We start from the raw sequence: 12,244 nt of genomic DNA on the forward strand, positions 1-12,244 counted from the left end.
AGCCCCATGACCAGCAAATAAAAAAAGAAAAAGAAAAGAAAGAAAACATGGCACCAAGCTGTGTGCTGGTGGTTCATGCCTCTAATCCTAGCTACTCAGGAGCTGAGATCTGAGGATTGCAGTTCAAAGTCAGTCCAGGCAGGAAAGTCCATGAGATTCTTATTTATGATGCACCAGCAAAACTCAAAGTGGAGCTGTGGCTCAAGTGGTAGGACATCAGCAAAAAAGCTCAGGGACAGCAACCAGGCCCTCAGTTCAAGCCCCAGTACCAACACAAAAAAAAAGTTTGGGAAAAAAAAAGAAAAGAAGGAAAACGTAGCACCTGAGGTTCCACTCCATGGTCATCCTGGGTCTTGGGTACCTACAAGTGGTTGTGGAGCCTGTCCTGTGTTTCCACAGGAAAGGGAACAGGAACCTGGGTAAGGACTTTTCCAATTTCTCCTTGAATGCTGCCACAGGGTTGGGTCTGGCATACAGGAAAGCTGGGAGAAGCTTTTGCCACCTTGCTATGAATCTCCTCATCTTCTAGCAAGTACATTCTGACCTGTCCTTTGGGAAGTCTGGCAGGCATGCTGCTTGGGTAGGCGGCACAGCCCTCGAGGGGCAGGATATGGGGGCTTCAGCAGGCTAAGGGAGGGGGCTGGGAAGGTGGCTCAGTGGTAGAGTGCTTGCCTTACATGCATGAGGCCCTGGGTTCGATTCCTCAGCACCACATAAGCAGAAAAAGCTGGAAGTGGTTCTGTGGCTCAAGTGGTAGAGCGCTAGCCTTGAGCTGAAGAGCTGAGGGACAATGCCCAGGCCCAGAATTCAGGCACCATGACTGGCAAAAAACAAAAACAAAGCAGGCTAAGGGACTGCGGGAAGTAGGGCCTTGGGATGGGGGGTTGGATAGCATGCCAGCTGGAATGTCACGCCTGCTGCCTGTGCTGCCAGATTTCTTAGGAGCTCCTTCCCTTGGGAGCTCTGTACTTTTGGGGGCATGGATCTTGATGAGGTTAAAAAAAGGGGGTGGGGGTGGGAAGGTGGCTCAGTGGTAGAGTGCTTGCCTTGCATGCATGAGACCCTGGGTGCTATTCCTCAGCACCACATAAGCAGAAAGAGCCAGAAGTGGTGCTGTGGCTTAAGTAGTAGAGTGCTAGCCTTGAGCTGAACAACTGAGGGACAGTGCCCAGGCCCAGAGTTCAGGCTCATGACCAACCAAAAAAAAAAAGGCTTATCTTCCCATCTTTAGCAATTTCAGGGCACCTGGTTGGCTGAGCTTGTGTTCAGCTCTGTGCTGCTCTTGGAAAGCTGTCTAGTCTTCTCAGTTATGAAAAAGCTATTCATGGAAAGCATGTTGATTGGGGTTTAAAATATATCAGAATTTGTATATCGAATGCATGTTCTATACTATCTTACAATTTTTAAAGTAATTATATCAGAATGCCTACTAATTTGGTAATTTTCTTCCTTCAAGACAATTCATGGGAAAAAAAAAAGACAATTCATGGGGGCTGGGAAGGTGGCTCAGTGGTAGAGCGCTTGCCTTGCATGCCTGAGGCCCTAGGTTCAATTCCCCAGCACCACATAAGCAAAAAGAAAAAGAGCCGGAAGTGGCGCTGTGGCTCAAGTGGTAGAGCGCTAGCCTTGAGCTGAAGAGCTGAGGGACAGCACCCAGGCCCAGAGTTCAGGCCCCACGACCAGACCCCCTCCCCCAGACCCCCCCCCCCCAAAAAAAAAGACAATTCATGGAAATCTGATTAATTATAGTCATTCCTCAGTATCCAGTGGAAGACCGGTTCCAGGACCACCACCACCACCACACACACACACACACACACACACACACACACACACTCACTCACTCACTCACTCACTCACTCACTCACTCACTCAGAATCCATGGATCTAATCCAATATAAATAGTTGTTAAACTGTTTTCTTTAGGGACTAATGACAAAATCTATCTGCTCACATTTAAGACAGCCTCACTGTCACCAGCTTCTTCACTCATGACAGTCTACCACTTGGCAGTCTACCACACTTCTCACCTTGGGTTTTTTGCTAGTTAATTGGAGTCTGGTTAATTGGGATTTTTTTGCTGGTTTATTGGAGTCTCTTCCCATTTGTCTGCCAGATTTGTCTGCCTGGGCTGACTTTGAACAGAGATTCTCAGATCTCAGCCTTATAGGTATGAGTTACCAGCACCTGGCTATAATTTGGTGGGTTGGTTCTGGGGCTTGTAATCAGGACCTGAGCTGTTGTGCTCAAGGCTAGTTCTCTACCACTTTGAACCACAGTGCCATTTCTAGCTTTTTGGTAGTTGTGAGGTAAGAGTCTTTGAGACTTCCTGGGCTGGCTGTGACCTCAGTCCTCAGATCTCAGCCTCCTGAGTAGCTAGGATTATAGACATGAGCCACTGATGCCTGGCCCTAAATATTTTTATTCAGTTGCTCAAATCTGAATGTGGAACCCATGTATAGGGAAAGCTGACTATACATATTTTTTCTTTTCTGAATAGAGGGTCTAGGGCTCTGGTGGGCTGTGATGTGCAGGAGTATAGGACTCTGTGGAAGAACAGAATTGGGCTGACCTCAGAGCTGCTGAGCCCTCCAGCCCCCAGCATTAAGGGTCCTCCCCGTGATCTTGATTATCCATCTGTCATAGGATGCCCAGTGTAGACTGCCTGTGGTTGTCTGCGCCGGGGGCCTTCAGGCACTGAGGGGGATGCTCTGCTGCCGGAGGCTGCGGGGGCACTGGTGGTTTGGATTGTCACTGATGTACTTTTGTTTTTGTTTTGTTTTTTGTTTTTGTTTTTTTCTCTTTTGTTCTTTCTTCTGGGCTCCTCACTATTTTCTTTCTCTCCCCACTTCCCCCTCCCCTGTCTTGTCCCATCCCCTCTCACCCTCCCCACCCTGTCTTGTCCTCCACCCTCTTGCCTTTCCTTGGCTTCTCTGTGTGTTGTCTCTCAGTTGGAGGTTCTGCACTACCGACTCAGTGTCTCCAGCGCCCTCCACAGCCCTGCCCAACCCAGCCTCCAGGCCCTCCACGCCTACCAAGTACTGGCCGCTCTTGAGTCCCTCCCCATTTCCCTGTCTCAAGTCAGGGGCACAGCGTGCATTCTGCATAGTGGCAGAGCAAGGATCTGGTGGGGCCTGCTGCAGGGAACTGAGAGGCTAGTTCTCAGCAGAGTGAAGCTATGTGTTGGATAGACAAGTTAGCTTCATCCTAGCCTAATCTCTAGCATGTACACTAATCTGGTTTGAGGCAGACTAGTGAGGCATGTGGCTCTAGCTGCCTACAGTGTCAGAAAATCAGACTAGCTAAACTCCTAGACAGCATAAGTGTCTCAGTTTCTCAGATGCTGAGGGAGCTTTCCAGTGACCCAACTTACCCTCAGTGTTCAGAGCCTGGGAAATTGTGAATGGTCTGGTTTCTGTCTGGTTCAAAGCCATCACCCAGCCCAGAGGCTGCAGCCAAGCCCAGATCTGTGTGTATGTCAGAGGGATAGGTAGAATTTGCCCAGTCCCCCCACCCTACCCCAGAACTCAGAGGCTGTTAGTCTTTGATAGTCCAGCCTGGACCTGGCCTATTACTCTTGAGCCCAGGATCTCAGGCCACTTACAGACTCCTCCAGAGGCAAATGAGAGCAAGTGGTGTTCTCATGGATCTTGTGGTCTATTTGAGGAGAAATGGCAAATGTGTGGATAGATTTGAGGTAATGAAGTAGAGCGCAGACCCTCTCTGATACAGAATTAGGTGATTGGTGAGAAACAGCAGACATACAGAGCTATGCTCCTGGCCAGGTCTCTGTCCAGTTCACCCTGGAAAGGAGCACATGAATAGTTGAACTTAAGTTTGATCACAGATGGAAAATGTGGCTGGGCCAGTCATGTTAGTGGCATGGGATGGTAACCAAAGCTCACCCTAGGCTCCTCAAGCAGAAGTTGCAGAGCACGGAGCAGCTTCCCTAAGAAGCCATCTGGCTTCATCCCAGCCCTATAGCAATAGAGGTTGAGGGTGAGCCCTGGAGAATCTACACCTAGTGGGAAATGCCATAGAAATTGAACAGGGTAGGAGACAGATATTGCTCAGTGGTAGAGTGCTTGCCTAATATATGAGGCCCTATGTTCAATTCCCAGCAGTACAGAGTGGGAAAGAGGCAGCAAGAAAGGAAGAAAGTGAGCAGTTAGTTGGATGCTAAGGGCAACCATGGCCCTAGATTCTGCATGAATCTAGGTTTGGTTTACAGCAGGAGTAGTGGGAAGTTAAGAAAGAAGTTCACTTGGCAAACTAGCAAGGAGTAGGCTGAAAGGATACTGTGTGATTGCCAGTGCTGAGAGCCAGAGTCTGGCCTGCCAAAAGCTCCACAGAAGCTGAACAGAAGGGCGCCTTGCCTTCTTCCTGAGCCAAGAGTCGACATCATCACCCAGGATCTCAGGACAGGGCTGGGAGAGAGAGGCTGCAGGAAAGGGAGGCTTCTGGAGTTGGAGATGACAGTATGGTATTGACACCCTTCTCTTAGTGTTAATTACTATTTAGGGTATTATAGTATATCTCAGTCAACTTTCTCTCATTAGTTATGAAATTCCACAGACCGATAAGGTTTATTTTAGTAGAGTCCTGAGGTGATGGTGGGCATCACATGGCAGGAAACAGGGAATGTAGAAGAGACCTAGAAGCAGGAAGATGGAGAGTTCAATGACAGCACGGACTACCTATTGAGACTCTTTCAAAACGAGGAGTAGGGAGGGGAGGATGTACCTTATAAGAGAATAGGCCCAGGGTTTCATCCCAGCACCATAAAAAAATTAGAAGATCTTAAACAAGTTGGCTTTTTTTTTTTAAGCAGACTTTTTTTTGTTGGTGGTGGTGGTCATGGGGCTTGAACTCTGGGTGTAGGCACTGTCCCTCAGCTCTTCAGCTCAAGGCAAGTACTCTACCACTTGAGCTACAGAGCCACTTCCGGTTTTCTGAGTGGTTTATTGGAGATAAGAGTCTCACAGAGTTTCTTGCCTCGGGCTTGCTTTGAACCGCCATCCTCAGATCTCAGTCTCCTGAGTAGCTAGGATTACAGGCATGAACGCCTGGCAGCAGTCTTATTCTTTTTTTTTTTTGTGGTCCTGGGGCTTGAACTCTGTGCCTGGGCGTTGTCCCTCAGCTCTTCAGCTCAAGGCGAGCGCTCTACCACTTGAGCTACAGTGCCACTTCCGGTTTTCTGGTGGTTTATTGGAGATAGGAGTCTCACGGTCTCTCTTGCCCGGGCTGGCTTTGAACCGCGATCCTCAGATCTCAGCCTCCTGAGTAGCTAGGATTACAGGCGTGAGCCACCAGCGCCCGGCTTGCAGTCTTATTCTTAAGATAACCCATTTAGCCTGGTCGGGTGGCTCACACCTGTAATCCTAGCTACTCAGGAGGCTGAGATCTGAGGATTATGGTTCAGAGCCAACGCAGGCAGGAAAGTCCATGAGATTCTTGTCTCCAATAAACCACCAGAAAACTGAAAGTGGTGCAGTGGCTCAAGTGGTAGAGCGCTTACCTTGAGCTGAAGAGCTGAGGGACAGTGTTCAGGCCCAGAGTTCAAGCTCCACGACTGATCGGAAAAAAAAAAGATAACCCATTCATGAGGGCAGAGCCCAGTTGCCTCTTAAAGGCCCCACCTGGCCTCACCTCTTACTGTCTTAAAACATTCAGTTTCAACATGAGCAAACTATCATTGTGTTTTATCCTTCAAAAAAATGCACATTTATTCTATAAAGACTTTAAAGTTATAGGTAGGCAGAAAAAAATGGCCTCCCACTTACAGTTCCCTCCACAAGCTCAGCTAGTGAAGTGTGCCATCTGGGCTTGGAGGGGAAGGGGGCTTTTCATGGCAGGGAGACCTCGGTAGATGGAGCTGGAGGCAGTAGTTTGTGCATGGTCTGCTGCATCCTGTGGTGTACCAGGGGATGAGGTCCTTTGCAAACCTGGTTAGCACAAAGTATGTGAAGGGCTGAGGTTGGGGGGCAGAAGTGGTAGGGAGAGGAGTGTGTTGCTTTTGCATTCAGGTGATAGCCCTGCTCCCAGCCCCAAGGCATACATGACCACTCCATTGGTGAATGACTGGAAAGCCTCCTGGCTAGCGGAAAGGCTTGCTCTTGGGTCTTGGCCTTACAGAGCCTGCGTTTGTGTTGCTCAGCAAATTCAGCTCACAGCCTTGAAGGTGTTCTTGTCTGGGGACCTGAGCTGGTCACAGATCCATTGGCAGCAGAAAAAGTGATGCCCAGGGCTGAGCCCTCATCTGGCCATGACCAGGATCGGGGAGAATGTGGGAAGGGTTGGGTTATGACTGGAGAAGGAATTGGGGAGAAAGGAGACACTCCCACTTCTACAAGGTGAGCCCCAGTGAGCTTTCTGCATATCCCTGGGAGGCAGGAAGGAGGCAGCCCTGGGTTCAGAGCTTGGGTGGGCTGCTAGTCTGATCCTGTTCTTACCCTCTAGCTGGCCAGGTCGGGGGGGGGGGGGGGTGGGATCCTGAGACCCAGCATGGGCAACAGGGTCGGAGAGCACATGACTGTGTTGCCAAGATGGGGCTTGACATGCACAGGGAAGCGCTTTGCAGGCTTGTCTAGTTTAGCCAGCTACACTAGATGGGCTGGGTGGGTTGGACCAAGCACTTCATTGCTGTTAGTCAGCCTCAGTTTAGACTCAACTGCATGAGGCATGTCCACTAAATGCTAGGTGCTGCAGGGGTTGGGAGGCCCTCCTGGCCTGGTTTGTCCCCCCCGTAAGGGAGTGGAGCCACTGGTCAGGGAGGGATGTGGTCAGAGCTGGGGAGGCCCACTGGGCATAGCAAACCTCTTCTGGCCCTGATGGCCTCCTTCTCTGCTTTAGGAGTCATTTGCACCCACTGAAGAGCATGTGCTAGTGGTACGCCTGCTGCTGAAGCATCTTCATGCCTTTGCCAATAGCCTGAAGCCAGAACAGACCTCACCCTCGGCTCACTCCCATGCCACTAGCCCCCTGGAGGAGTTTAAACGGTAAGTGTGAAGAGACAGGGCCTTGGGCTTCCTATTCTCGTCCTTGGTGACACCACCCTGACCTTCCCCAGGGCATGGGAATAAGATGAGGGGCCCTTGTTGCTCAAAGAGAAAATGAAGACTAGGTACTGGTGGCTCAGCCCGTAATCCTAGCTACTCTGGAGGCTGAAATCTGAGGATTACAGTTCAAAGCCAGCCAGGACAAGAAACTCTATGAGACTCTTTATCTCCAGTTAAGCACCAAAAAAAGCAGGAAGTGGAGCGGAGGCTCAAGTGGTAGAGTGCTAGCCTTGAGCAAAAAGGCTCAGGGACAGCACCCAGGCCCTGAGTTCAAGCCCCAGGACCAGCAACCAAAAAAAAAAAAAAAAACATATGAGGTCTCAGCCAAGATAGGGAGAGGGGCAGGCAGTGATCCCAGGCCCTGGCCTTTATGCACTTGTTTATTCCCCTCACTCAACTCAAATCTAAATCTCAGCTCCAAGAGGCAGCTGGGACTACCCAGCTGTTCCACTCCCAAAGCCTTCCCTCCAGACCTGCCTTCAGACTGTGGCCACAGCCAGCTGGCCAGAGAAACCCTACTTCACTATTCTGTATTGCCCCTTCCTCCTCAGTTGTGAGGCAGAAGTGGCATCATTGTACTGATGGCATTTCTTTCCCCTGTCAGAAGGAGGGCTGGAATCACATGGCCTGACCCCTTCAGGCCAACTGGGGTCAGCCAAGTAGGTGACTTGCAGGGTGGGGGTGGGTGGGATTGAGGGTTGACGCTAAGATGAGGCTTGTGAAGGAATCAACACTGTCTCTGCATGCTGTGGGTACTTGGAATGTTCATGATCTCTGTGAACCTTAGTTTTCTCCTCTGAAGAACCTTGGTTTCTCTCCAAGGAGGGTTTAGCACCCTTGCTGACAGAGCAGTCTCCAGGCCAGGGCTAAGCTCCCTTGGTAACAGACCTCCCACCCCATGTGAGTGGTATCCACTGACCTTCCTGTTCCCATAGGGCTGCTGTGCCACGGTTTGTCCAGCAGAAGCTCTATGTCTTCCTGCAGCACTGCTTTGGTCACTGGCCCCTGGATGCATCCTTCAGAGCTGTAAGCAATGTTCTGGCCTTTGCTATAGCCCTCTGCCTGGGGAGGGGTGAGCACATGAGGAGGGGAGTAGTAGCTTTTACCACAGAAGCCTAGGAAAGGAGGCCTTAGTGCACCATTGTCATCCTGCCAGATCTTGGACCCCAAAGAGCCCTTCCCTGCACAGCTATATGTCCGGGCAGCTCCCAGCTGCTCCTAGCTGTCCCTTGTACCTGGAAGCCTGGCTCTTCAGGGCCTAGCATAAGGGCATATATGTCCCTTCCACACTTGGCAGATGTCCATGCTTTCCTTTCTGAGCTACCCCTGAAAGCCAGGCTGAAGACCACCAAAAGATGTGTGACTAAAAGCCCAGTATATGGCCACTAGGCCCCTGTACCTTCAAAGCTCACGTCTTGTTCCTCACCAGGTCCTGGAGATGTGGTTGAGCTACCTGCAGCCATGGAGGTACGCACCTGAGAAGCAAGCTCAAAGTAGTGATTCCCAGCCCCGGTGCGTGGCAGAGAAATGGTGAGTCCCTGGCACCCTCTCCTGCCAGCCATTCTACTGGCTCCTTTGAGAAGAAGCTGCTTTGTTGGGTAGACACCAAGCCCTGGGCTTGTGCTTCAGTTGATCCAGCCCTTGCCCTGGTGGTCTCCTAGGCTCTTCTCCCACTGAGGCCCTACAGAGTGAGCACACAGTGAGTGCTTCATGAATAAATGTTGAGTCCTGGGATGTATTTTCTAAGGAAATAGTGGGTTATCATATGCTCTTTGTCCCTGCTCTTGCCCTAACCTGGCTCCAGTGGATGTCCTAGTCTGCTCTAAAAACCCTCCTCCTACCCTTCCTCACCAGCATGGCATGCTCACCATCTCCCACTCATTCCTCCTGCTTGACTATCTCTAGGCTTCCATTAGCACCTGGTATCACCAGAGGTCTGTCCTTCCCTGGAATCAAGCCTTCCCCTTTGTACTTTGCTGTTTCTTTTCTCTGCTCTAACAAGCTCTGGGGTCCTTAGTGTTGCTGACCTCTGCCGTGCTCTCGCTTCTCTTTCCCTGACCTCCAGCCACCTAGCTTCTTGAACTGCCATTTGTAATGTCTTTATAAAGTGTAGGAACCCAGAGAAGAGCAAAGGCTTCAGAAGGTGTAGACCATTGCAGCCCTTACATCCAGTAGGACTGACCTTCGCCCAGGCTGGTCACTGACTGCTACTCTTGTCCTTAGGGCACCCTTTGTGCAGGAAAACCTGCTGATGTACACCAAGCTATTTGTGGGCTTCCTGAATCGTGCTCTCCGCACAGACTTGGTCAGTCCCAAGAATGCACTTATGGTTTTCCGAGTAGCTAAAGTCTTTGCCCAGCCTAACCTGGCCGAAATGATCCAGAAAGGTAAGTCCTTAGCTCTGGGTCAGTGAGGCAGGTCTTGTCCTGGCTAAGCTAGACCATGCCCTTTTCTGATAGAAAGTGGCACTTAGAGAAGGACCAGAGACCCTGTGTACCCCCACCAAAAGCTTGCAGTGTAGCTGAGTATCAGTTGTCTGGGGGCCTCAAGCCCATCAGTGTGCTGTGAAGTCTCTGAGCCCAGCTGAACCCTGCATTCCCTATGATTGTGGGATGCCAAATGGGGGCTCCATTATACCCACAGGAGGAGCAGCTAACCGGAGCTATAACTCTTTTGAAACTGCTGTTTTTTCTCTACCGACTCATTGTACTGTGTAGGAGGTAATCTTGCTCCCTGGTGTACTTTTTTTTTTCTGTCGGTCGTGGGGCTTGTTCTCTGAGCCAGAGCACTATCCCTCAGCTTTTCAGCTCAAAGCTAGTGTTCTACCACTTGAGCCACTGTGCCACTTCCGGTTTTCTGGTGGTTTATTGGAGATAAGAGTCTCATGGACTTTCCTGCCTGGGCTGGCTTTGAACTGTGATCCTCAGATCTCAGCCTCCTGAGTAGCTAGGATTACAGGCGTGAGCCACCAGTGCCCAGCCCTGGTATACTTTTGTCTCAGCTTTGTTAAGGCATTGGCTTCAGTTCTCTTCTGGTGTTTGCCTTTCTGTTGGCACTGGTGAACTTCCCAATACATCGGGACCTGAGTCCTCAGGCTCTGCACTCTTGTTGGCCATGAGCCTCTGCAACAATTCTGGGACAAGGCCTTGGGTACATAGTTCTTAAGGCTCTGTAGAAACCTCAGGAAGTGTTTGGACTCCTGCCAGTAGCACCAGGTACTCCTCCCTAGGAATCAGATGCCAGACTTGTGCCCTGCCTTGTAGGTGAGCACCTGTTCCTGGAGCCAGAACTTGTCATTCCCCACCGCCAGCACCGGCTCTTCACAGCTCCCACTGTCACTGGTAGCTTCCTGTCACCATGGCCACCAGCTGTCACTGATGCTTCATTCAAGGTGAAGAGCCATGTGTACAGCCTGGAGGGCCAAGACTGCAAGTACACCCCAATGTTTGGTCCTGAGGTCCGGACCTTGGTGAGTGATCAGAGGTACTGCTGGGTCATTGAGGCTGTGAGAACTGGTAGAATCAGGGAAGATGCCTAAGCTCAGAAAAGGAGGGACAGGCAGGAGCTTGGGTATTGAGCAAATACTGCTGTCCCCTCTCTGTGCTCCCCTTTTTTTCTAGTAAAGTTTGGGTGGGGTTTTTTTTTAGGGGGGCGGGGGAATGGGTGTATACATGTATGCATGTTTGTACCAATCCTGGAGCTTAAAATCAGGGCCAGGGCTTAAAATCAGGGCCTGAGCTTTTGTGCTGAAGGCTAGCACTCTACCACAATTTCACTTCTGGCTTATTGGTGATTAATTGGAAATGAGAACCTTAGACTTTTTTGCCTGGGCTGGCTTTGAATTGTGATCCATAGATCTCAGCCTTCAGAGTAGCTAGGATTACTGGCATGAGCCACCAGTGCTTGTGTGTGTCTGTGTGTCTGTGTGTGTGTGTGTGTGTGTGTGTGTGTGTGTGTGTGTGTGTGTGTGTGTGTGTGTGTGTGTGTGTGTGTGTGTGTGTGTGGCAAAAATGTATGGAAGAATATTTCAACCAATAAAAAGCTGGGTTCAGTGACACTGTCCATCTTCCCAGTTACATAGGAAGTATAAACAAGATTGTGATCTCAGCTGTCCTAGGCAAAAAATGGGACCTTATTCAAAAAATAATAAAAGCAAAAAGGGCTAGAGGAGTGGCTCAGGTAGTAGAAGTATTCAAATTCCAGTACCACTGTCAAAGAAGAAAATCATACATAAAAGTTAAAGGTAGCCAGATATCAGTGGCTCATGCCTGTAATACTACTTAGAAGGCTGAGGTCTGAGGATGAGGGTTTAAAGCCAGCCAGGGCAGGAAAGTCTGAGGGGGCTGAGATCTGAGGATCTTCCTTAGAGGCCAGCCTGGGCAGGAAAGACCAAGAGACTCTTGTCTCTAATTCACCACAGAAAACCAGAAATAGAATTGTGGCTCAAAGTGATAGAGAGTTAGCCTTGAACAAAAAACCTCAGGGACAGTGGCCAGGTCCTGAGTTCACGGCCTCAACACAACAAAAAAAATGGAACAAGGACTGGGAACGTGGCTTAGTGGTAAAGTGCTTACCTAACATACATGAAGCCCTGAGTTCAATTCCTCAGTACCATATAAACAGTAAAAGCTGGAAGTGGCACTGTGGCTCAAGTGAGAGAGTGCTAGCCTTAAGCAAAAGAAGCTCGGGGACAATGCCCAGGCCCTGAGTTCAAGCCCCAGGATTGGGGTGTGGGGAGGGAGAACAATAAATCCTGTTAGGAAACGGACTTTATACATGTATGTACATGTTACAATAAAGCCTCCCTTGTATAACTAAGACAGTAATTATTGCCCATCTGGTCTGTACCCTCCTGGAGCCACCTGTGGGTGACCTGCTTATGCCTCCTTTGCAGGTCTTGCGCCTTGCTCAGCTCATCACACAGGCCAAGCAGACTGCCAAGTCCATCTCTGACCAGTGTGTGGAGAGCCCAGCTAACCGCTCTTTCCTATCATGGTCATGGCTGGGCTTCTGCCCCACAGACGCAAATGGCTACTACCCAGCTAATGACCTGGATGAGATGGGTCAAGACAGCATTCGCAAGACAGATGAGTATCTGGAGAAGGCCCTGGAGTACCTGCGTCAGATATTCCGAGTATGTACTTTAGGATTTGTATAGAAAGTCCCCTCCCTAAGGAATTCACTCT

The 12,244-nt window shown here is 50.1% G+C and overlaps 1 protein-coding gene across 2 annotated transcripts in view; it reads left to right on the top strand.

Moving 5' to 3' along the window:
• Smpd4 (sphingomyelin phosphodiesterase 4) overlaps window positions 1-12,244 on the top strand; it is a 28,680-nt gene that overhangs the window by 14,242 nt on the left and 2,194 nt on the right. Inside the window, exons 11-17 of one of the 2 annotated variants that reach the window (XM_042666139.1) lie at window positions 2,952-3,038; window positions 6,853-6,998; window positions 7,994-8,084; window positions 8,488-8,588; window positions 9,282-9,445; window positions 10,322-10,527; window positions 11,953-12,192. In XM_042666139.1, the coding sequence (XP_042522073.1) occupies window positions 2,952-3,038; window positions 6,853-6,998; window positions 7,994-8,084; window positions 8,488-8,588; window positions 9,282-9,445; window positions 10,322-10,527; window positions 11,953-12,192 (1,035 nt within the window). The remainder of the gene's footprint in view (window positions 1-2,951; window positions 3,039-6,852; window positions 6,999-7,993; window positions 8,085-8,487; window positions 8,589-9,281; window positions 9,446-10,321; window positions 10,528-11,952; window positions 12,193-12,244) is intronic. The other variant, XM_042666140.1, reaches the window with a different exon arrangement.

The sequence above is a fragment of the Dipodomys spectabilis genome, unplaced genomic scaffold (genome assembly GCF_019054845.1).
Source record: "Dipodomys spectabilis isolate Male_0828 unplaced genomic scaffold, ASM1905484v1 ptg000363l, whole genome shotgun sequence".
NCBI lineage: Eukaryota > Metazoa > Chordata > Mammalia > Rodentia > Heteromyidae > Dipodomys > Dipodomys spectabilis.